At 36.1% G+C, this 26,687-nt stretch overlaps 1 protein-coding gene across 1 annotated transcript in view; it reads right to left on the bottom strand.

Moving 5' to 3' along the window:
• Positions 1 to 1,785: 1,785 nt before the first annotated feature.
• CEP350 (centrosomal protein 350) overlaps positions 1,786 to 26,687 on the bottom strand; it is a 159,567-nt gene continuing 134,665 nt past the window's right edge. The window contains exons 34-38 of the mRNA XM_069480283.1: positions 23,764 to 25,751; positions 22,458 to 22,865; positions 22,214 to 22,360; positions 20,019 to 20,141; positions 1,786 to 4,670 (exon numbers count right to left, since the gene is read on the bottom strand). Of these exons, the coding sequence (XP_069336384.1) occupies positions 4,506 to 4,670; positions 20,019 to 20,141; positions 22,214 to 22,360; positions 22,458 to 22,865; positions 23,764 to 25,751 (2,831 nt within the window). The 3' untranslated portion in view covers positions 1,786 to 4,505. The remainder of the gene's footprint in view (positions 4,671 to 20,018; positions 20,142 to 22,213; positions 22,361 to 22,457; positions 22,866 to 23,763; positions 25,752 to 26,687) is intronic.

Genomic DNA, 26,687 nt, shown 5'->3' with positions numbered 1-26,687 from the left:
GCTCATGCCTGTAATCCTAGCACTCTGGGAGGCCGAGGTGGGCAGATCGTTTGAGCTCAGGAGTTCCAGACCAGCCTGAGCAAGAGCAAGACCCCATCTCTACTAAAAATAGAAAGAAATTATATGGACAGCTAAAAATATATAGAGAAAAAATTAGCTGGGCATGGTGGTGCATGCCTGTAGTCCCAGCTACTCGGGAGGCTGAGACAGGAGGATCGCTTGAGCTTAGGAGTTTGAGGTTGCTGTGAGCTAGGCTGACGCCACGGCACTCACTCTAGCCCAGGCAACAGAGTGAGACTCTGTCTCAAAAAAAAAAAAAAAAAAAAACTACAGGTGAATGACACCACGCCTGGCTACATTTTTTTTCTCCCCCCTGGTAGAGACAAGGGTCTCGCTGTATTTCCCAGCTGGTCTCAAGCTCCTGGCCTGGGCATGAGCCACTGTGCCTGGCCTCAAATTATATTTTGATGATTCTCTTTCATTAGATGTTAATCTCCATGAGTTAGGGACCACGTTTATCTTCTTTGCTATCTCCACTCAGCACAGTGCTCAGAACAGAAAGTTGGTGTTCAATGGCTACCTATTGAATGAATGAGTGAGGACCGCGTCAAAGCCCAGGCTGCTCAGATGTCTGTGTTGACAACATTTTTGTGCAGGGCAAATAAATAGCTCTTATTCTATTGCCAATTATAAGCACCCTGTGACCAAATAAGAAATCAGAAACCAGTGAATTTTATGGAGGCTCATTTTCTGATGTTGGCTAAAAAGGAGGAAAAATGAACACCTGACATGAAATTAATTTATAAATCAGTTTATTTACAGATTTTATCTTTTCTTAAAGTACATTTCAGTTAACAAATCTATTTACACAGGTATACATGGGAATTAAACCCAGTTATTTTACAGATCATACTTACAAACCACACCCTTAAGTCTTCTGTGCAAATTGCACTGGATGTGACTCTTGGCTGAAAATGGCCTGATGACCAGGCTATTTACACATACACAGTAAACAGGTTTAATTTTTCATGTCTGCACAGTACAGTACACACAAGGAGGCTAAGCCTCCCAGAGAATGCTTTGCAATGTGTTTACCAAGAAGGCTTTGCAAAGTCCAGAAGGAAAAGCTATTAAACATAGGTTAATTAAAATGACAGTACCTCCTTTATATGAGTTTACATTTTTTCTTCATATTTTTATAATACAAAGATATTTTATTGAATTGCTGCACAACCAGTTTAAGATAATTTGTAAACATGTAAATTCCTACAATTTGCATTAAACATCATTGTAGTTTCTATCATTTGCTCTTTGAATTAATGTTTTATTCACTAGTATTCTTAAGGTAGTAAAAGGAAGATGTAAGTTTGAATTTCTTGCAGAAAAGTTATGAGTCTCTAATGCTGTGCTACAGAAATTCTTTTGCGAGTACACACTTTATTCAAGTATTGCAAAAAGCTAAGGCCACTTTTTTCAAGACAACAAAGTGAACAAAATTGTTTTTATCCATAGGCCACAACACTCTTATGAGCAATGAAATCTCTTTTGAAAGATAATTTCTCAGAGACCTGTAGTCACAGAAGGAATTTTCTTTTCTTTTAGGTAAAAGAAAAACAAATTACCTTCCTTATCAACTACTTTTAAGCTCTTCCCACTTTTCCCTAGAGTAAAAATTCCTGTTTAGACCTGAAGAGGGAATCTATACCCTGTACTTATTTAACCCAGAGGTAACTACCCTGGATAGCACAAATTGTTTGGGACTCAGAAGTAAATCTGAAGCCTGTATGTTGGTTTACTACTAAATTCTGATAGTGCCATTCTAAAAGATATTACTGCTGATGCAAAGATCTTTTTCTTAGAGGAATTATGAAGAAAGAGTGAAGAGGACGGGGGTGTGGGGAGAAGGAACAAAGATTAGGAAGAGGGAATATTTAGGTTCTTGGTTAAGAGACAGGGCTTGATTAAAAAGACACTAATATGGAACGAGTGGCTGAGTTTCCACATTTATCATTCTTAATCCTAATGATAAACTCATTTCAATTAGATCCAAATAGTTATTATAAAATGATAAGAAATCTGCTAACTACAGATTCTCTTTTTTCTTGCCACCAAACTGCAGACAATTATTTCTAGCAAAGAGTAAGACTGACCTATTTCTGCCTCTCATCTGGAAGCCAGGTCAATGGGACAGCAGAGACAGCCGAAGCCTGTCAGGACAGCTGCCGCCACACACATGGCAGCATTTCTTACCAGGGAACTTGTGTCATTTTTTTTCCTTTTCTGGAATCATAATGTCATAAAGAGTAAAGACAAACTTCTTATTAAAAACTGATTTTAGGTCCAAATAATGAAGATGTAAAAAAAACCCAAAAAACCAAAACCTATATTCCTATAACATTTTGATATTCATTTATAAAAAATTTACAGCAGCTGTACAGTTTTAGTATCGTAAGGACAATGTGATCCTACAAACAGCCAAAGGATGTAGACAAGATGTTTTTCTGTCTTCCACGTAACACAAACTGAAAAGAAAAGCCTTTGTTTTTCCTTGGCCACATGAAAACAATACTTCCACACTACTGGTTAATAACCCCAAGAAACCTTTGCTTCTCTTAGTCAATTTGTTCATTATGGCTACAAGACTATAGCTCAACATCAAAAGCCCAGAAGAAATGCTGGTAATACATAGTCTGAGCATTTCTCAAGACTCAATCACAACATTTCAGTGCTTTCCTTATTTGTCAATAGCTATCATACCAGTCATTGTGCAAAATGCAAATATTCCAATGATTATTTCACTAATTTTCTTATAATGACAAGATGAAACCAAAAAGGAATGGAAGTGTGCATAGTGAAACATTTAACATGCAAAGGCAAATCTGGAGGAAAGATGCAGAAATGAACAAATGTGCACACTTAAAGATTATACCATCTTTGGGGGTTTTCTAACATATTCTGAAGCTATAACATACCAAGATATTTGTAAATACGCATCCAGTGGATGCCTTATATCATGTTTCTAATCAGGACCTTCAATATTAAGGCATTTATATTCACGCCTAAGATTATTCACATTCTTCTAGATTACTTGAAGGACAGGACTGATCAAGAGAAACCAGTCAAGAAGGCAGGGTAGTGAGGTCCCAGGAGAGCATTTCACATGCTCTAATGTAGCAGCTAGAGTCTATTGATTTTTTTCAGATACAGGCAAGAGTTGTGAGAAGCAATGCTGCAAGAGAGGCAGAATTAAATTTTACAGTGTCTTTAAATCATTTTATCCTGTTTCTGCTACTGCAGGTGATCTTGGAAAAGCCCACCTTCTTTTCAACTGACTTCTTCGATATGTGTATGGGTTTGTTAAAACTGTAGGTTTCCTGTGCAAAGACTATGAACCATAGAAGCTTCGAGACGGAGGTTTAACTATTACAAGAAGAATCTTTCACTTCTGAATAGGGACACACATTTTCAACTTAATAATTTATCTTAAAATAAATTTTAAAAATGTTCCATAGCGCAAAACAAGCACACAAACAATAGACAGTATCTTTTTGTCTTTGGTGCACACACTCATTTCCTAAATCATTCAAGTAACAGCGTCTCTGACTTCCTGGGGAGAGATGGGAGTTGAAGGTTTGAAGGCCAAAATGAATTATTTCCACTTTTGCCATGCCTGGATGCCTGAGATGGTCCTGAGTATCTGTGATTCTGGGAGTAGCAGGTAGAGGTTCAGAACGAGTAAGAAAAGTGCCAAGGGGTAGAAGAACCAGCCCTGCATTAGTCCTTTGAGCCCAGTCTTCAGTAGGGGCATTTCTTTGTTTTCATATCCATATAGAAAAAACTAAACATAATGCAAAAGTTTAAAATTCTTTAGATGGTGCTCAGAAAGCAAAGCTACTGTTTGTTCCTGTTACCTTGACAGTCCACTTGGAGCTGCTCAACTGCCATAATGGAAAAAAACGGTCTTCAAAAAGAAACAAAGTCCAGAATGGGAAGTAGGCAGGCATTATTAAACATGCCTATTTTAGAAGTGGTTAAGGGTTTAATACTGTTTAGAGATTATAATGTCCATTTATGACTTTCATGGTATAGACCTGGATTACATTTCAAAGATGATATGATGCATTATCTATATACCTCTCTTGCCTGACTTCAGACTCAAAGAAGTGATACCCTAGTCTAAGCTCAGAGGTAAGTCTGGTGTTTTCAGCCCTCATTTAAGACCTAGTAGGGGTGCTAACAAGAGGTGTAGGAGGATACTGTCTCTCAACATCAGGAGTGCAACTCTGCCCACCGAAAATAACCAGTCAATCCTATGGATAGTCTCTAAAGGCAAAGGCTGTAATAACAGATATACTGCATTGTCCCATGAACTCCAAACCAACAGTCCTTAAGAACAAGTGTAAGGTCTGGAAGCACTCTTGCTATGATGGAGAGGGGTGTATATCATGAGGCAGAAAGGCCCAGTACTCATATTAGCACTCAGTGTTGGATTTATTTGCAAGATGTCACACAAGTAGCATTCTCCCCTGTTTTTCACTGATCTGATTCAGAACATCAATAGTATCTTTGATCAAACTCTCAAAGATCCCATCAGCTAGCTGCATCTTCACACACAACTCATCCTCATCATAGTTCACCCACTGTGCTTCCTCCTCATGGAGCTCTTGAACCTAGAATTTAGAAGACAACAAGGTTAGAAAATCCCTGTCACACAAAAGCTAGGAAATTAATTACATTTGCTGACTTTGTAGTCCAATCCATGGAAATACAGCCCAAGGAAGCAGCTGGAGGAAAAAAGTAATCTTATATGATATCAATACCCTTTTAAAAATTGCAACAAGTTTGAAAAAACTCAATTGCCAATAAAATTAAAATGGCTTCAAAACTACACTGAAATTTGACAATAGTCCAGTATTTCACAGATATTAAGGATCACAAGCATGTTGTCTATGTCAACAGAAGGGAGTATGTATAGGAATTTAAGGGGAAGAGAAGAACACGAAATATTAGCTACAGATGCTCCTTGTGATGGGATTATATCTCATAAACTCATAGTAACATTAAAAATGTTTTAAGTCAAAAACACAGTTAATACACCTAGTAACTTACCAAATATCATAGCTTAGCATAGCCTACTTTATACATGCTCAGGACACTTACATTAGCCTACAGTTGGGCAGAATCATTTGCAACACAGCACACTGGAGGACATCAGCTGTTTACCCTCAATGATTGCGTGGCTGACTGAGAGCTGGGCTCATTGCTACTTCCCAGCATCACGAGAGTATCCTACCACTTTATCACTAGCCCAGGAAAATATCAAAATTCAAAATTCAAAGTACAGTTTCTACTGAATTTGCATCACTTTCCCAACATCATAAAGTTGAAAAATAGTTAAGTCAAACCATTGTAAGTCAGAGATGTCTGTATATGGATTTACAATGATAAAATGCACATATCCAAAGACAATATTGGATATGATTCTGGAGTATTATAAATAAATAACACTTAATATTTCTCAGGGTATTTTTGAAATGAAATACTGCTTATTTGAAAAACATCACTGTTATATAATACTTGTTCTTTTTGAATTTTAGGATTTTGGGATTCCTAGGTAAATGAAAACTAAATTAGAAATAACTGTCCCAGATTTAATGCTGGTTTATAATAAATTTTTTTAAAACTACATTATAAAAGAAACACATTAGATTTATTGTACATAATGACATTGTGCATGGGATGAAGGCCAGGTAGAGATAGGAGACAGTGAGCCCTGATCTAGTCAGAAATTCCGCAAAGTTAATGGAGTCACAGGGGTCTTCTAACCAAAGGCCTAACTTGGCAAAGAAAAGTCAAATGACAACAAGCTTCTGGCTTGCTCTGATCACACTTTCATCTCGAAAAAGGCAGAAAAAGTGAAGAGGGGAGGAGCTTGTACTCTGGTTCCTGTTATGAGGAAGTGAGAAGACTCTTCCAACAAAGAGACCACATCATCCTGAAGTTTGAGGGTGAGACAGGGGAAGGAAACCATTGTCCAACATATACCCTAGGCTGTGGATGATGCTGCCATATTCCTTCTCTGAGGGAAGTTGTTTGAAGGATACCCCAGTATTCATTCTTCTGGTCTCTAATGTGCCACCAAAAAGGGTTCTACGGCCAAATAAGTTTAGAGAACTCCCTCTGGGAGATATACAATGTACATTAGCCTATTAGAGATAAGTCCACCCATAAAGAAACTTGTTTAGACTGGATGCAGTGGCTCACACCTACAATCCTAGCACTTTGGGAGGCTAAGAGGGGAGGATCATTTGAGACCAGGAGTTCCAGATCAGCCTGGACAACATAGTGAGACCCCTGTATCTACAAAAAATTTTTTTGGATTAGCCGGGCATGATGGCACATGCCTGTAGTCCTAGCTATTCAGGAGGCTGAGACAGGAGGATTGCTTGAGTCCAAGAGTTCAAGGTTATAGTGAGCTATGGTCACACTACTTCACTCCAGCCTGGGAGACAGAGGTCTCTATAACAAACAAACAAAACAAAATTTGTTTAACTCAGAGTTTCCCATATTTATTTGACCATACAACCATGTTGTGAGAGTATATACTTATCAACCTACCAGAGAACTGGTGTTCCTCTCTTATGAAGGATGCTATAGGAAACAGCCTAATGTTAACACTTCTCAAACAGGTGCTGAGGGATAACTATATTCCAGGTGTGTCTGCACAAAAGATTTTACATCCCCAATGAATTTGTTCAAAGCTGCACAGCAGGCCGGGCGCGGTGGCTCACGCCTGTAATCCTAGCACTCTGGTAGGCCAAGGCGGGTCGATCGCTTGAGGTCAGGAGTTCGAGACCAGCCTCAGCAAGAGTGAGACCCCATCTCTACTAAAAAATAAAAAGAAATTAGCTGGGGAACTAAAAATATAAAAAATTAGCTGGGCATGGTGGTACAAGCCTGTAGTCCCAGCTACTCGGGAGGCTGAGGCATGAGGATCACTTGAGCCCAGGAGCTTGAGGTTGCTGTGAGCTAGGCTGACACCACGGCACTCTAGCCCAGGCAACAGAGTGAGACTCTGTCTCAAAAAAAAGAAAAAAAAAGTTGCACAGCTTTCCATTTTATAGGCAAGTTCTCTTAGCCTTTAATATTAAATCTGTTCTTTGAGCAATTTCCTCCCCAGTAACAACATTTAGGAAATCTTTTTCATGCTTGCAGGAGAAATATATGCTCACAACGTTACTCATTATGTCTCTCAGCATAACCTCAATGCAGCCCACACTGAAATATAAGATTTCGGTATTGGCAAAAGCTTTGCTCCTCCTTTAGAACAGGAACTATTTCTCTCTCAGTCAGAACTAACATGATGTTTTCCATTTTGCTTTGGCCAATCAGAAAGCTCCAAGCATAACTTGGAACTTCAACTATAGCAACTGAGGAATCTCATGGCCTATAAATCTGCCTGTTTTTTTCTTCTGATCTTTAGAGTCTATTACACATTTGCCCTGCTCCTGAAGACAGACGTATGTTTCTATATAAATTAATAAATATGATATAGAAACAATTAAATTACACTTAAAGGTGAAACTAACAATAACTTCTTTTTCTTTCTTTCTTTCTCTTTTTGACAGGGTATTAGGCTGATGGAATAGAGAGACGTGGTAGATAGAATGTGGCCCGACTTCAGCAAGCAGATGCCAGAGTCTTGCACCACATCCTTGTGAACAAGATGGAGAAACAGAGACAAGTCAGTGAGGTGGATTTGTACTTTTTTTTTTTTTTGAGACAGAGTCTTGCTCTGTCGCCCAGGCTACAGTGCAGTGGCGTCATCATAGCTCACTGCAACCTCAAACTCCTGGGCTCAAGCCATCCTTCTGCCTCAGCCTCCCCAGTGGCTGGGAATACGGGAGTGTGCCACCACACCCAGCTAATTTTTTCTATTTTTGGTAGTGACCGGGGTCTCACCCTTGTTCACGCTGGTCTTAAACCCCTGAGCTCAAGGGATCCTCCTGCCTTGGCCTCCCAGAGTGCTAGGATTACAGGCATGAACCACCATGCCCGGCCTGGATTTATACTTTTTTGATTAAAGGACAGCTATCAACCTGGAAGAAAGTTTCTTCCTGGAAGACTCAGGAGGCTTTACCTCTGTGCTTGTATTCTACTTTCTTCACATTCCATTGTAGCAATTACCATGCTGAATTATATTATGTGTATCTGTGGTCCCACCAGGCTGTGAGTTCCTGAAGGGTTATTTCTTTTCATTTATAATTCTCCAGTAACTAGGACAGTGCAAATAGAAGGTACTGAATGCTGAAAGGTTGTCTTTGGCTCTGTCTAGTTCATTGTTTTTGGCAATGACCTAGATGAAGGAAGGTACAACAATTTTAGAGATGACATGAAGCTGGGAAATATTATAACACGTTCAAAGAAAGAACCCAAAAATGTGTTGAAGCCTGGAATGATGGGCTAAATTTAACAAGATGAAGGAATAAAATAAAGGTCCTATAACAGGGTGCAAAAAATCGCTACAAAAACAGAGGTTGGGATTTTGGTCTTGGGGTTTCCCTAAGCTCCTATGAGTGCTATGAGTATGATATAGCTAAAAATAAACAAAAGAAATGTAATCATAAACTGCACTAATCAAAATATACTATCTTGAAAAAAGGAGGTTGTCTGACTGCACTAATTAAACAACACGTGAAATACTATTTGGCCAATTCAGAGCACTGTATTTAAAGAGAAACACTGACAAAGAGCTACAGTTGATGTTGAGGGGGCTCAAAACCACATCAGAAAATAGGAGAGAATTTCAACACTTAATAGGTAGAAAAGACTCAGGTGAAACATAATATAGCTGCTTCAAAAGGGTGTAGGAAGAATTAAAATTGTTATGTAAAGCCCCAAAGCTGTAGAATCAAACTGTAATTAATTATGTGAAAACCAATCTAGGCTTAATATGAGAAAGAACTTACAGATAAGAGAAACTCAGGAGCTTTCAAGTATCTTATCAGATCATAGGTTGTAAAGGAGATTCAATCATTAGCTAGAGGGTTTCACTAAAGAACTTGACATTTTATGGGCAATTCTATCTACAGTAAGGAGACTTTCCAAGGCCACTGTACATAAAGGACATACAAAAGTAGGTCTAATTACTTGTTACTCCTTCCATATCATATATACTTTGAGAATGTGCTGCCATTTAAAAATAGCTTTTCTTAGCTAACCTAAGAAGTAAATTAATCAATGCCTTTGTGAAAGGATAAAGGAACAGTAAATGAGGACTAGAGCTGAAAAAGAAAGATTTTTCTTCTTTTTTGTCTAACATAGGCCTTATGTCTAAAAAAACATTCTTTGTATTTATTTGCCTAAAAACACATAGTTACATTGATTAGTGACCTCCCTAGCCCAAGCAATAGCTAAAATATATATTTTCTTAATCTAGAAGAACCAACTGGTTATTATGAAATGTTTAGTATAATAATTTATCACGTTATAACTGTTTTAAAAGGCAATTAAGATTCAGTCTGATAAAAGAATCATTTCACCATGATCAGTGGGACTTACTCCTGGGATGTAAGGATGGTTCCACATTCACAAATCAGTAAAATGTGATACACCACATTAACAAAATGAAGGATAAAAATCATATTATCATTTCAATAAATGTAGAAAAAGCTTTGACAAAATTCAACACCCTTTCATGATAAAAATTCCCAAAAGATTAGGGATAGAGGAGATGTACTTCAACATAATAAAGGCCATATGTGACAAACCCACAGCTAACGTCATTCTCAACAATGAAAAGTTGAAAGCTTTTCCTCTAAGATCAGAGATAAGACAAGAATGCCCACACTCACTACTTCTTTTCACATAGTACTGAAAGTCCTAGCCAAAGCAATTAGGCTAGAGAAAGAAAGAAAACACATTATAAAAGGAAAGGAAGAAGTGAAATTGTCTCCATTTGCTGATGACATGATCTTATATATAGAAAATCCTAAAGATTCCACCAAAAAACTATTAGAACTGATAAGTGAATTCAGTAAAGTTACAAAATCAACATACAAAAATCAGTAGCATTTCTATATAGTAATAACAAACTATCCAAAAAGGAAATTAAGAAAACAATCCCTTTTACAATGGCAACAAAATAATTAAAATACTTAGATGTAAATTTAACCAAGGAGGTGAAAGATCTATATACTGAAAACTTAAAACATTGATGAAAGAAATTCAAGAAAACACAAATAAATGAAAGGTATCCCATCTTCGTGGATTAGAAGAATTAATATTGTGAAAATGTTCATACTGTCCAAAGTGATCTACAGATTTAATGCTATCCTTATCAAAATTCCAATATTGGCTGAGTGTGGTGGCTCACACCTATAATCCTAGCACTCTGGGAGGCTGAGACAGGAGGATTGCTTCAGGCCAAGAGTTTGAGACCAGCCTGAGTAAGAATGAGACCCCCCCCTATATAAAAAATATAAAAATTAGCTGGGCGTGGTGGCACGCACCTGTATTCCCAGCTACTCAGGAGACCGAGGCAAGAGGATTGCTTGAGCCCAGGAGTGTGAGGTTGCAGTGAGCTATGATGAGGCCACTGCACTCCAGCCTGGGTGATACAGTGAGACTCTGCTCAAAAAAAAAAATTAAAAAATAAAAAAAAAATCCAGTATCATTTTCCACAGAAATAGAATAATCCTTACATTTGTATGGACCTACAAAAGACCCCAAACAACCAAAACGATCTGGAGCAAAAAGAACAAAGCTGGAGGCATCACACTACCTGACTTTAAGATCTCTTATAAACAAATGTAATCAAAATAGCATGGTATTGGCATAAAAACAGACACACTGACCAGTGGAATAAAATAGAAAGCCTGAAAATAAATCCATACATTTACAGTCAATTGATCTTTGACAAAGGTGCCAAGAACACACAATGGGGAAAGGACAGTCTCTTCAATAAATGGTGCTGGGAAAACTGGCTATTCACACACAGAAGAATAAAATTGGATCCTTATCTTATACCATATGCAAAAATCAACTGAAAATTGATTAACGACTTAAATATAAGACCTGACACTGTAAAACTGCAAGAAGAAAATAGGGTAAAGGCTCTATGACATTGGTCCAGGCAGTGATTTTTTTGATATGACCCTGAAAGCACAGACAACAAAAGCAAAAATAGACAAATGGGATGGCATCAAACTAAAAAGCTTCTGCACAGCAAAGGAAGCAATTAACAAAGTAAAGAGACAGCCAACAGAATGGGAGGAAATATTAGCAAACTATACATCTGGTAAACAATTAATATTCAAAATATATAAGGAATTCAACTCAATAGCAAAAAATAACCCAATTAAATGGGCAAAGGACTTGAACAGATATTTCTCAAAAAAAGCCATACAAATGGCCAACAGGCATATGAAAAAAAAATTCTCAGCATCACTAATCATTAGAGAAATACAAATTAAAATCACATACTACCTCACACCTATTGGATTGGCTTTTATCAAAAAGATGAAAGCTAAGTGTTGGCAAAAATACAGAGAAAAGAGAAGCCTTGTTGGTGGGAATTTAAATTAGCACAGCCACAGTGGAAATGATATGGAGGCTTCTCAAAAAACTAAAAAAGAACTACCATATGATCTAGTAATCCCACTTCTGAATATAGATCTAAAGGAGCTGAAATCAGTATGTTGAAGGGATATCTGCACTCCCATGTTCACTGCAGCACTATTCACAATAGCCAAGATATGGAATCAACTTAAATGTCCATCAACAAATGAATGGATAAAGAAAATGTGTGTATGTAATGGAATACTAAAACAAAGGAAATCCTGTCATTTACAACAACATGAATGAAACTGCAGGACATTATGCTAAGTGAAGTAAGCCAAGCAAAGAAAGAAAAATACTGTATGATCTGATTTATATGTGGAATCTAAAAAATTTGAACTCATAGAAGAAGAGAGTATAATGATGGTTACCAGAGGCTGGCGGTGTGGAGAGGGAGAGAATATAGAGTTGTTGATCAAAGGGTATAAAGTTTCAGACAGATAGGAGGAACAAGTTTTGAGATCTGTTGCACAGCAGAGTGATTATAGTCAATAATAATGTATATTTCAAAACAACTAAGTAAAATTTCAAATGTCTCATACCATAAAAAATGATAGGTAAGCAAGGTGATAGATACGTTAATTGCTTCATTTAATCGTTCCACATTGCATACATATATCAAAACATCATATTGTACCCCATAAATATAATGATTACCTGTCAATTAAAAATAGTATTAATTTTTAAAAAGATTCACTTTGAGGCCAACCTCTCCACTGTGTGGATTCCATCCCCTGTCTACTCAGGGATACTGCTGTCCTCTCTCCCCTGCATCATACATTTTCTCTATTGAATCTTTCTCATTAGCATACAAACTGCATAGTTCTTCTAAGCTAAAAGAACTCTCTTGTTACCACTTTGAAGTGTCCATTTTTAGTCTCCCTAATCTGTCTTTCTCTCATCCATACCACCAAAACCACCTGTATTAAGATTAATAATGACCTCCACATTGCTAAATCCAATGGTAAATAATCAGTTCCTATCTTAAGGGACCCATTAGTAGCACTGGACACAGTTGATCTCTCCTTTCTCCTAGAAACACTTTCACATGGCTTTCTTCTGTCTCACTGGCTGCTATTTCTCAGTTTCCTTTGTTGGTTCCTCCTCTGGAGTGCTCCAGGAATCAGTGCATGGACCTCGTCTCTATTCACCTACACTTTCTTAGTCTCATGGCTTTGACTACCATCTATATGTTCACCACTCCCCAAATCGTATCTCTAGCCTAGCACTCCTGCTTAAACTCCAGACTCATATATCCTACTCATGTCCTTGCTCCCACCTTTCCCACTCTTCCTTCAGTCTATTTTCAATACAGCAGCCAGAGTGATCCTGTTAAAATATAAGTCAGATTATGTCACTTTCCTGCTCAAAACTTTGAATGTCTCACTCAGACTAAAAACTAAAGTCCTTAAGACCTATCGCACCCTTGTCACAGTCTGTTTTGTGTTGCTATAGAAGAATACCTGAAACTGGGTAATTTATACAGTAAAGAAATCTATTTCCTACAGTTCTGGAGGCTGGGAAGTCCAAGATCAAGGGGGCCACATCTGCCATGGGCCTTCATGCTGCATCATCCCATGGCAGAAAGTGGAAGGGAAAGAAAGCAAGAGGGGGACAAATTCACTTTTATAAATAAGCCCACTCCCAAGATAACATTAATCCATTCGTGAGGGCAGAGTTCACATGACCTAATCACCTCTTAATAGGCCCTACCACCCAACACTGTTGCATTGTGGATTAAGTTTCCAACATGTGAACTTTGGTGAATACATTCAAACCACAACCCTATATGGCTCCCCACTCCCATGCCCTTTACCTCTGGAACATCATCTTTTACTACTCTTTCCCAACTCTCACTCTGTTCCATACATAGTGACTGTTCCTTCAGTGTGCAAGGCTCACTGTAGCTTTGTCTTAGAATGTTCTTTCCCCAGATGAGTACTTGGTTCATTTCCTCACTTCCTTCAGTCCTTTGTACAAATGTCACAGAGTCAGTTAGGCAGAGACACTGCTCCAACTTTTCCATGAGATCTTCCCCAGTCAGCCTATCTAAAATTGTAACCCTGTCTATACCCAATATTTCCTTTTTCTTTTCTTTTTTTTTTTTTTTCTGGAGACACAGTCTTGCTCTGTTGCCTGGGCTAGAGTGAGTGCCGTGGCATCAGCCTAGCTCACAGCAACCTCAAACTCCTGGGCTCAATCGATCCTCCTGCCTCAGCCTCCCGAGTAGCTGGGACTAAAGGCATGCGCCACCATGCCCAGCTAATTTTTTGTTTTTAGAAGAGACGGGGTCTCACTCTTGCTGAGGCTGGTCTCGAACTCCTGCCCTCAAGCGATCCTCCTGCCTTGACCTCTCAGAGTGCTAGGATTACAAGCATGAGCCACTGCACTCAGTCTCCTTCTTTATATACATTTGATTTATTCGTCTTATTTGTCTCCCTCACTAGAATAAAAGCTCCTTGAGTTCTGTCTGTTTGGTTCACTAATTGTATCCCCAGGACCTAGAGTACTACCTAGCATATAGCAGGTGCCTAAGAATTAATTATTGATGGATTGGATTGGCTTGAATTGGCCATAGGTGGTACTTGGAGCTCACTGGATCGTTTTCAATAATGCTTTAACAGGGAAATATGTGAATAGTTTTCTCTATTTCTTTCTTATTATTGTTTGAAGCATGGTATTTATCTATACATATATCAGAGTCACTTTTCTAGTTGGACATTTTTGACATAACAAAATCTGTGTTAATAACACCACAATCTAGTGTGATGGCAAAAAAGATTGGAATTAGTTAGAAAATTGTATTGAAAAACTTGACAGTATGGTTGACAATATGATATAATATAGAAAGTTGGAGTCACCTCATTCTTGGAATTAAATCTACTAGTTGTGTTTGCTTGTTCTTGTTCAAAGTGATTTTGCTTTCAAAAAATGCTATATTATTATTATTTTATTTTATTTTATTTTTTGAGACACAGTCTCACTCTGTTGCCCGGGCTAGAGGGCCGTGGTGTCAGCCTCACTCACAGCAACCTCAAACTCCTGTGCTCAAGCAATCCTCTTACCTCAGCCTCCCGAGTAGCTGGGACTACAGGCATGCACCACCATGCCTGGCTAATTTTTTCTATATATTTTTAGTTGTCCAGCTAATTTCTTTCTATTTTTTTAGTACAGACGAGGTCTCGCTCTTGCTCAGGCTGGTCTCGAACTCCTAAACTCAAATGATCCGCCTGTCCCAGCCTCCCAGAGTGCTAGGATTATAGGCACGAGCCACCGCGCCTGGCCAAGAATGCTATATTAGGCGTTGGTGGAACACTAAAGCTGAAACAGCTTTAAGTGCAAGTAAGAAAACTACTCTAACTCAATGAAAATAATTATATTAATAACATCTAATACTCTTGAGAGTTATATCTGTTAATCATCACAACAACTCTAAGGGGTTGCCATTTTACAAATGAGGAGACTGAAACAGATAGAGAGATAAAGTAACTTACCCAAAAAGTCATACTGTTAATAAGTGGTAGAAACAAGATTGGAATCTTACAAGCAGTCTGATTCCAGAGGCCTTGCTCTTAACTGCTTTTGTCATCCTCCCCCATTTTAGAGGCTCTAAAATCCATGAGAGAATTTTGGGGTTCATTACATGCAAAAATATTAAATGAAGCTCAGCAAGTTTCAGAAATCTTTAAAACTATAGATCCTAACCAAAATTACCAATAGTCAAAACTCCAGAAAAATAATAAAAACTATCAATTTTATAAGAAAAGATGACTTCATTTTATCTACAGTATTGGGCTGACCAAAATATTAAGGTATCTTCTCCCACTCTTTTGAACTATAATATTCAACTATTAGTTACAAATAAAACTTGAAAAACTCTTAGAGTACATTAAAAAAAAAATCTCTGTATAAGAAAACTAGCAGCTGTCAAGATTGTCAGTTCCAGCAAAAATGGTAAAGATAATGCAAAAAAGTTCTCCTCATATAAATATGTAGCTATATTAAACTGTAACAAAAAATAATTGTAATGCATAAAGAAATCTTGAGAAAGAAGGGAAAATCTTAAGTACCAGAACAAAGAGGGATTTAAAAGAGAGGAGGTCCTGCAACTACTTAGGGGTAAGAGAATAAGGCCAAAGATATGTCTAAAGAAGGGCCATAAAGAATTGGAAGAACTGGGGAGAGGCACTATTATAAAAGGTAATAGCTGAGAATTTTCCAGAATTGAGTAAAGATATGACTCTACAGATTCAATAAGCACAATGAGTCTAAAGCAGATTAAAAATAAATTCTTACCTAGACACAGCCAGAAAAAAATACAGAACAAATAGATACATACACGTGCACAATCTTAAATGGAAACTAAAAAGAGAATACCAATTCCCCATAAAGGACAGCCAGCAGATTTCTCAACAGCAACAGGAAAGGTCAGATTACAGTGAAATGTTCAAACTGTTGAAGTAAGAGAGCTATCAACTTAGAATTCTATACTCAACTAAGAGTTGAAATAAAGACATTTTTAGGTGAACATTGAGACTTTACATTAAAGATCTGAAGTTAATGAAATGCTAAAGTATGTGCTTTAGGTACACGGCAACTGAACTCAAAATGCAGGAGAGAAATGCAGAAACAATGGGATCTATGTTATTTCCTATTCTTCATACTTCAGAAATATTTCATAATTAAATATGAAAAAGACTTAGAAAAATAGCAAATGACAGGTAGAAAAAGATAAAATTATGTAGAAAAAATAAGCTCATTCTTTCAGTACAGATTTAAAAAGTGGATAATAGCCAGTATTGGCAAAAGTGAGAAAAGCCACACTCTTATATATAGTGCTGGTGAGTATATAACCTTCCCAGGGAAGAACTGGTCAACATGTAAAAATCTTAACATTCTGCATTGTACTTCTAGTGAGCAATTCTGTTTCTAAGAATGTCCTAAGGAATTATTGAAAATATGTGCAAAGATATACAACAGATGTTTATTACAACAGTGTTGTTTAAAAGAGCAAAAAAATTATTGACTAAATATAGTATATCCATGTGATAGACTACTATATTTTCACACAAAAGAAGAGTAAAGTTGTTAAAACATAATATAAAACAGAGGAACATTAATGACAAGGAAAAATGTCCACATTTTATTAAGTAAAAAGAAATTTCTAAAAGGAGACTACAATATCAATTTGTTTAAAATTCTCTATACAAAAAAGTCTCAAATCTTTTTTGTATAGAGATATTAAGAGTTATCTAATATTAAGAGTTATCTAGGTGGTAAAATTATCATGATTATCTTCTTTTGCTTAATCAGTATTTTCTAAACTTTCTACAATGTACATATTTTTATAATATTATTTTAAAAACTTTAAAAAATTCCTATTTCTGAGATCTTTTTGTACTAAAGGAAAAATTTTTGTTTTGTGTGTTATGTGTTATAAAAAAAAAAGTTGTTTTAAATCTCAATCCTCCTAAAATACAAAAACATTAGAATCTGCAAATGCTAGGATGGCCAAATCTAATAGTGGGATAGTGGGAGAGGAGACTAGTTCCTTTAGCATTGCTTGTTAATAATTGGCTCAAGAAGCTAACAGAATCATTTTGTTAAACATTAAGAAGAATGAATTCATGCAAAAAGTTATGTAAGTCAGGTTTCTCTGTAGGAAGCTGAATGATATTTTATGACCAGAAAAGGGGATATTCACATAATATATATTTTGTTATTGCTTACCAATTGCTAAATCTCTTCAATTGTTATGCACAGACATCACACTTATCCAAGCTATAATAATCCTACACTTACAAAAGAAACATTTTGTTTGTTACATATTTGAGAATTTTCTGATAACAACTGGAGAGATGTCTTTGCTTAACTGACTGTATTCGGCACTTGCTGGAAGCCTCCGCTGTCAAGGTACAATACCTTGTTTTTTGGTACATTTAATAAAGAGTGACAAATCAACTTGTTATTGTTCACTTTTTAGATATACTATTTGTTAATTCTGACTAATAGTTCAGATCTGAAGATGACTCCATTAATTCTGATTAATAGTTCAGGTCTGAAGATGGCTCCAAACTGCTGCCCTCCCCCTCCAATATATTTAATCCTTCCACTATTAAGATGACATTTTTATAACCATATGAAATATAAGTCTGGAACTAGCTGGAAGCCTTATGTATTAAACCTTTGCTCTCTCTGTCATTTTGAATTGGTATACTACCCATGCTAGTTTCTTCAGTTACTTTGACTTATTTCAAGGAAAATTTATCTAAGACATTTTGCTTTAACACACCTAAGCAGTCATCTCTCATTTATACAGGTTGAGTAGCCCTTATCCGAAATGCTTGGAACCAGAAGTATTTCAGATATCAGATTTTCAAACGCTCAACTTGTAATACCCTTCGCGTTGGTTTTTCTTCTGTCATGTTCTTATTCCTTTTAAAGCATTCCTCTATGGTTTTTTAAAACTACAAATCAAATCTTATAATTTCTCTTGCTTAATCCCTTGTTTTTAGGATAAAATCCAAAACCCTTAATGTGGCTTAAAAGGCAATGGATGACTACTTTTCTAGCTTTATCTTATGCCACCTCTCCCCTCACTCTCCAGCCACTCTGACATTTCAGGTCAAACACATACACCTTCCCATTTCAGGTCTTTGCACGTGTGGCTTGGTCTCCCTAAATTGTTCTTCTGTCTATCAAGAGTTCAGTTAATGCTTTAATTCATCTGTAATTCATCTTTAAGATTTGAGCTGAAATGCCACTTTGTCAGGGAAATCTGCCTTGACCATCCTCATTATATCAGCTGGCTCTGGTTATGCTTTTACAACAGCTCCCTATTCTCCTATTTTTATTAAGTTATAATTATACACTTGTGTAAATTATGTTAATGGCTAATTTCTGCCGGCAAACTGGAAATCCACGAAGGCAGGGTCTATGTCTGCTTTGCTTACCATTGTAACACCATTCCCTAATTAGCACAAGTTTTGACTTGGTATGTACACATGGGTGATTTACAGGGGTATGATCAATTTAACTGATAGATCAATGTCTCTTGGCATGATTTTTTCTCTAATTCCTAAGAAGTAAAGGAAGTAACATCTTAGAAATCAATAATGACTCAAACCTTAAAACATTATAGAAGTATGAGAACAAATTTACCTTCTCTCTCAAGTTAACAATTGGTTAAAACCTTGGCTCTTATTTGCTGGGCAAATCACTTAATATTTTTGAATCTAAATTTCTTCATATGTAAAACATAGACTAACATTAGTCCTTCCCATCTCATACAATTATTGCAAGGATCAAATAAGGCATGAGAAAGAGTGATAAACTATAAAACCCTAAACAAATAAATTATATAGTTATTACCAAGTAAATGAAGCACTAGAGGTACATACATGGGGAAAACTGAAATTTAAGCATTATACTTTTTTTTATTATATGAATGTTAATACAGACAAGATAGAAAGTTCAGAATTGAAATGTTTAGACGTAAGCCTGAATCAAGTAACATATGAGTTTCCTAAGGTTTGCCACCACATAGCATTCTTTTTCTAGAGAAGAAAGGGTAAAAGACAATTTATTTCTTTTCTTTTTTCTTGACAAATACTTTCTAATGTTAGAGAAATATACTGAAAAACCAAATAAATCCTATCCAGCTAAAGTTCTGGATAATGATAACAATAATGAGGAGATGATAACAGCTAATATTTACTGAATTATGTACAGGGAACTGTTCTAACTGCTTTATATATGTATAAATGATGACATAATTCTCTTAATAATTTTATCAGGTAGTTGCCACTATTGTCATCTTCATTTTGTGATAGGGAAATGAGGCACAAAAAGGTTAGATAAACTTGTCCAAGATTACACACCAAGTAAGTGGCAGAACAGGGATTTAAACTTAGGCAGGCTGGCTCCAGAATCCACATTGGTCTCTTTTCTTTTCTTTTTTTCTTTTCTGAGAAAGGGTCTCACTATTACCCAGGATGGAGTGCAGTGGCATGAACATAGCTCACTACAGCCTCAAATTCCTAGGCTCCAGCGATCCTCCTGCCTCAGCCTGCCAAGTAACTGGGACTACAGGCAGGAGCCACCACACCTGGCTGACACTGGTGTCTTTTCAATTCACTACTTTAAACTTTGCTTTCAGTTAAGCTTTTATTTCTCAAGTTCTCCACAAAATACTGTTCATGAAGTTAAATGTTCATCTTGAGTACAAAAGAAAATAATTCTCTCAGAAAAAAACTGAGAAGTAGAAATGCAGCAAATGAAGACTTTAAGATTTTAATATAATAAAGATTAATTATATCCCTTTTCCATTTATAATCTAACTATATTCTGACTTTAGAAGATATGGTCAAAATAAAAATCCTTTGGTTGTTTACACTGACCAGGATATGATCCACTCGGTCTCTTTTCTTTCTTCCAAATTTCATCATTTTCTGCCAATCTGTTTTGTGGCTTGCCTCCTTTTTAAGACTGAACAACTTGAGTACTTCAGTTGTGATGAAATTCTGTGGAAATAAGACGAATAAATGAAACAAACAACAAAGTTCCTGAGATTTATGTGTTTATAATGCAATAAACAGATTTATGCTAAGAATATAATAAAAGATGACACAAATTTCTTCCACTTATGGCTCCACTTAGCAATTTGAAGGGAAAAGCATTCCAAATGCTCAAGACTTTATTCACTTAAAGAATTTTTGTGTTTATAGAATATATAAAAGTAAAACCCATTGATGAATCTGTAAAGAAAAATCACTTTAGAGTTCCCTTTACCCAAGAACCACCATTAGCTAACTTTAACCTGACAAAACTAGTAAAGAAAACACAAAATCAATCTCTGAATCTGAAAAATCCCAAGAAATTTTTGAGAACAATGCCATGTGAGAAAAGTACAAGGCTTTGTCAAGTTTAGTTTGAAGTACCAAGATTCAAATATGTTAAATTAAAAAAAATATTAACCTACACTTCAGTGTGAGAAGTATGATAATTTTACTGTTAACAAGATTTGCACTATCACCCTTAGAAAAACTTTTACAAAATGCTATTTCAATGTTGAAATTCATGGGCAGCATGTATTGTATGCTATATTGATGCTTGCAGTTTGATGACTGTTGGTATATACTATGTATCTTGTCTAATTTCAACTTATTTGTTCTTTGTATTAACAAATAACTTGTTTTATTACTTTTTATGGTTGTTTGATTAAAAAAATGTTCTTCATGGGGGAAGAGACACATTTATGAATCAGAATCATCTGAGAAGTTTCTCAAAGCACCAACATACTCTCGAATTTCACCACTCCCTGCCCACACACAGACACACACAGACCCATTCAAGGATTTATCAACTATGGAAGGGTAGAAGGAATGGAATACACAAGTGTGTTCTGAAAAAGCTACTTACTTTAATCTAAGCCAGGGGATGGCAAACTTTTTCTGTAAAGAGTCAAATTGTAAATATTTTAGAGGCTTTGTGGGCCATGTGGTCTCTGTCAACTGTTAAACTCCACTACTGTAGCAGGAAAGCAGCCACAGATAATATGTAAACAAATGGGTGTGGCTGTGGCCCAACAAAATTTTATTTATAAAAACAGGCAGTGGGCTGGATTTGGCCCGTGGGCCATATTCTGCTGATCCCTGAGGTAAGCATACATTACATCTCACAACTATCTGTTGGTGTTCTGTCAGTATAAGATATTTTTAAAGGCTTTTGTGATCAAATAAGTTTGGAAAACACAATTTTAAAGCCTTGCTACTCAGAGCAGTCCTGGGACCAGCAGCATTAGCATCACCTGACAGCTTGTTCGAAATGTAGAATGTCAGTTCCTACTCCAGACCTACTAAATGAGAACCTCCATTTAAAAATGATCCCCAGATGCTTCACATTCATATTAAAGTTTGAGAATCACTGATTTGGAAATATAACCTTTGCTTAATTAAAGAAACCTGTGACTAGGCAGAAAAGATTGCCACCAGTGTGACTTTGAAGTTTCAGTCCTTATAGCTTCTGGACAAAGTTTTCTCAGATAACAAAATAAATATTTTAATATATCATATTACTATCCTACATATTTCAAAAACAAATCACCAATTTGAAACCTCCAAAGTCAAAGATGGAAAGATAACACCTATGTGTCCAGAACTGGCATGCTGAAAAGACATACATATGACATGTTTTCATATGTACTTCTAGAACATTATATTCTACCTCTAAATTTAAAAAAAAAATTCACCTAAAATTCCTATGAGTTTCCATAATTTATTTCTCTGGGTATTTCTTAATTTTTCTTTAATACTATAAATTACGCATAATACAGGAAATGACTAGTAAAAGTCATATATTTTTTCCCCCACAAATTGAGGATTCAGGGTTTCCTTTCACTCCCATACCTCCGTTGTTTTCATGGATTCAGTGAATCAACAAATATTTATTGAACACCCACTACAGGACAGGTCCTGAGAACATAAAGATGAGCAATACAGAAGAGTACCTGCTTTTACAACATTTATAGATCTCTGCAAATGAACACAAAGTTCAAAAAGTCAAAGAAGAAGATACTATGCAGCTTGCAGCTTACCTTGATTTCATCAAGGTTATTTGGATTTTTCACTCGTCGGAAATAAATAGAGTTGATTCTACATGGCTTCATCCACACAGGCTGATTTAAGTTGGGATCCTCAGCAAATAGTTCCTCAAAAATCTCTTTTGTCAAATCAAAAACAGCCTTGATAGAGAAAAACAAAACAAAATGGCTAAGAATCTAAATTTCAGACAATGAGAGAAAAGTTTAAAAATTAAAATTATCCTTCCATGTTACATACCTGTTTGTAGATCCTTTTACTAGTGCTTTCTAGATCTAGACATTTATTGGCACAGTCAAGCAGTTTTGCAGGAATACTGATGCTTTGAAGATCATGACCTAATTCTCTCCATTTCCAAAGTTCTTCTGCTGCATTATGTACAAGAAGCTCTACTTCCTCTGCAGTGTGTGGGACTGCCAATAATGTTTCACAAGGCTGTTGGGATACTCTTTTAGGTTCAGCCATTAGAGGTACAATTGTTTCTTCTGCCTTATTTTTTTGGATCTTGTGAGAAGAGCTCAAACCAAAGTCTTCATCAAACCAGTCTTGATCATCTCCTAATGTGCTTAGGAATTCCCGGCTGAGCTCAAGTTCAGCAAGTCTCTTAGCAAGCTCTTCTTGCCCACTGGCACCAAATACTGGGCTCTCCTATAAAAATGGAACCATTCCAACAGAGAACCATTCAGTGATCTCAGATCACTTAATATGTTTTTCTTTTAAACACAAAGTAAATGTATTATTTATATATTTAATATTTCTCTATAGATAAGCAAAATAAAACAATATGGTGGCTACTAACAAACAATTTAAGAAAAAAAATTATCTTGTTCCCACAATTCTGCTTATATAAGCCTTATAACTGAATTTTTATAAAGTGTTTACTGATTAGGTTTTTTTTTTCTTTTTGTATTATCATTATTCTGTTTCTAAAGGACTGTCTTTGGGATATGGAAATGGGATATGAAATTTCTCACCTTTGGTGATTATCTGGCTCAAGTTACTCAAAATTATTACTTTTTGCTCAGTTGTCCATGGGCCACCTAAACAAGTTGAAGGTCTAAGTATATGTCATAATGGATATATTTCAGTTTTACCAGAATCAGCATCACAACTGGGAATCTCTGCAGGGCAACCATGACTGAGTCCATATGTGAACAAACAATTTCATAGGCAAGAAAAAACTGGGTGTGAACCTCTGGAAAGCTCCTTGGAATAAATTTGTCCAATGCATCTGGAAGGGAGTCTAATCTGTAGACAGCATGCAAGGGTTGTCAACAGCAGTTTAAATGGATGTTTCAGTTCCCATAAACCTGTCAGTGTTTGTGACAACTCTATCATGACTACTCATGACATAATAGAGGACAATTACACTTCAGACAAAAAAACAGCTACAAGGCCTTTAAAAGCTAGTATTAGTGATCTTTATCTAATAAATAACATGTCAGGAAAACAAAACCAAACAAAAAAAAACCTATCAGGAACCACAGAATGAAAATGTACTACACAGGCAAGGTAAATTGACACTTTTTCTAGACAAAATACTTACAGGTCTGGGACACATATCAGGAGAGGAAATCTCTTCTTTTTCATCTTCCAATTCAGACCTTAAGAAGCAACTTTGAACACTTGGTGATTGTTCCTCAAGATTTTGGGGTGGTACTTTCTTTTGGTCATCATCAAGAAGCTCCTGATTGCTAAGTTGGATTTTCTCATTCCTAGCTTTTCTTATTTGTTGTAGCTGATTGACTGTGTCCTTCACAAAGATTTTTAGTAAACTGTCTGTCAGTAAGCTGACTGTTTCCAGCTGTTGCTTTGACTTTTTTTCCTCATTAAGTGATGACCTCTGCTGGGCTTCCAATTGTTTTTTTTCTCTTGATAAAAGGTCCAGAAGTGGGGTAGAAAGCTTCTCTGAAACTTCAGAATATAGGTTCTCTTCCTTTTCTGTAAATTGCTGTTGCTTCTTCAATTCTTCAGAAAAGGTATTGTCTAAAGTATCGTCTTCTGCAGCAATGGAAACTTTTTCTGTGGCATCAGAAACAAAGTCTTTGTTTCCCTTTGAAGAAATCAGTGAATTCACTGAAGACTGCTGGTGAACACGGGCTTCAAGTACCCTAGAAATGTCCTGTATGTTGTTTTTTTCTATTTTAAGGCTTCTATCTCTATCAACTGAGGCTTCTATATTGTGCATACTAGGTAGAGATTTTTCATAAAAATATTCAACTGCATCTTTTTCTCTATCTTTTGTACCCTCTGTATCCTTTTGCTCTTGATTATAGCATTGATATTGTTCATCTGAATAACAATCTTCATCTTCATTTATGTCTGTATAGTCATCAAAGTTTTCTGGAATGTGAGATATTTTTTGAGGAGGGGCAAAAATGCCATGCTTTTCTTTGCACTCAAAATATACAATGCCATCATATGTTCCACTGTTATTTCCTTCAGGTTTATCCAACTCTACTCCAGCCCAAAATCCTTTAGCAAAACTAGTCTCACCTTTGAATCGAAGAGTTCCTGGCTGAACATTGCCAATCAACACCCTATCACCAATGTGGAAATCAAGTAACTCATCAGCAGCACAAACTGATGGCAAGGAAAGGGATTGGGTAACTCCCTGTTCATGCTTCACATCACTGCGCTCCTTGCTTTTCATAAGCTCTGTAGGGGACTTGAGTTCTAACAGCCTTTCAGAGTGGACACTGCTACGAATGGAAAGGCTTTTCTCGCTTAGGCACTCACTGATTTCATCATCACTACCAAAGCTAGTGGCTCTACTTCTAGAGCTCTTCGTTGGTTGTGACTTATCTCTGCAAGACTGAGAGTCTTTCTTGAGTGACAACAAAGATGACACCTCAAAATCATCTTTGTCCAGTTCAGCTGAAATTTCTTTCTTGAATGAAGACACTTCAAAATCTTCAGAGTATGATTCTTTAGAAACAAAAAGATGTTTTGACCAAGACAAGTCCCCTTCCTTTTTGTTCTTTTGCTCATCAATGTCTTTTCCTAATTGGATGTTTGGACTATGATCCATATCTTGATCTGACAGTCTCTCTTTCAACATTTCCTCTTTTTTATGAAGGTTTTCAATGGTTAATCTAACTAAGTCTTTCTGAACATTTACAGAATCTAAGGGAAAATCTTTCTTTGAAAGAATTTCAGATGAATCTCCCTGTTCCAGGTCTAGTTTCAGTAAGACATCAGATTTCCTTTGTTTAGAACAAGCATCTTTAATCTCACTCTCCTCTAATTTTGTATTTTCTACTTCTTGTATTTCTGATTTTTTACTAGATTCTTCAACCTTGGCTTCAGAAACCTCAAGAATTCTATTAGGGACATTGAATCCTTTGAGAAGAGGTAATGAAGATATATTTTCTACAGAATCTCCAGATTCTGCCCCGGTTTTCCTTGATGCTCTGACAATTGGAGATGGGATCTGAAAATCTTCAGTTCGACTATCCCATTCAATCACTTTCTTTGCATATGCAGGTAAAGATCTTTCTGATACTGATTTCTGAGAACCTGACAATGAAGCATCTTAAAGAAAAAAAAAAAATCACCACATCAAAATTATTTAATCGCAATCTTTCAGTTTTGAGGACCCAAGTTTAAATAAAAGCCAAATTTTAGTGAAGAAAAACTCTGGTCTATAAATATAACCTGTTTTGGTTACCATATATGGTAATTTTTTCTTTTAAGAGACTGTATTGTAGTAAAAATAAACAGGACATTTAAAATTACTGAAAAATTTAAAGTTTGGAATAATTTCTCAAGTGTTAACTATAAAGTGAAGAAAAATGGATCTAAGTTTATGGAGCCATTGCTTTGCATGATCATTCTCAAATCATGCAAAAACAGGATTGTATGATAGTACATACATTCTTCAAAGAGAAAACCAAGGAGGGAGGAACAAATATACTTCTACACATATTTCTGAAAGAATGAATTTTCCTGGGACCTTCACCTAAGCTCTTGAATGTAAAAAGAAAAAAAAAGGAAAAAGATCAACTGTTTCTGCAAATATAGTACTTTAAGAATTAAATTTGCAAAATGAGAAGAAAGCAAACATGATATAATGAGCTAATAAACCAAGAATTAAAATTTTAAATCCAAATCTCCATTTTGTCACTGACGCCAGGGAGGTCTTCTCACGCCCCAGCAGTTTCATTTCCTCATTGAATTATATTTTACTTTCAATAATTCTTAACTTTGGTTAAACTGAAAAAAAAAGTATATAACCATTTACCCCGAGTAATAATATAGGCTATTATCATACATAATCAGATATGAAATCTGATTAAGGGGGAATTTATAGATGCTGATGATATACTCAGCCATTTAATCTTCATGCTTTGGTTTTTGTCATAAAATTTGGACAATTAAAAACTGATTCAACATAACTTATGCATAACCAACAAATCATTTTAAAATATAAAAGTAACTTAAAAATATTAAATAATCTATTTAAAAAAT

This window comes from Eulemur rufifrons, chromosome 8, assembly GCF_041146395.1.
Source record: "Eulemur rufifrons isolate Redbay chromosome 8, OSU_ERuf_1, whole genome shotgun sequence".
Lineage (NCBI taxonomy): Eukaryota > Metazoa > Chordata > Mammalia > Primates > Lemuridae > Eulemur > Eulemur rufifrons.
Note: the sequence above shows the minus strand (reverse complement) of the source record. Positions and strands in the feature narration are given on the sequence as shown.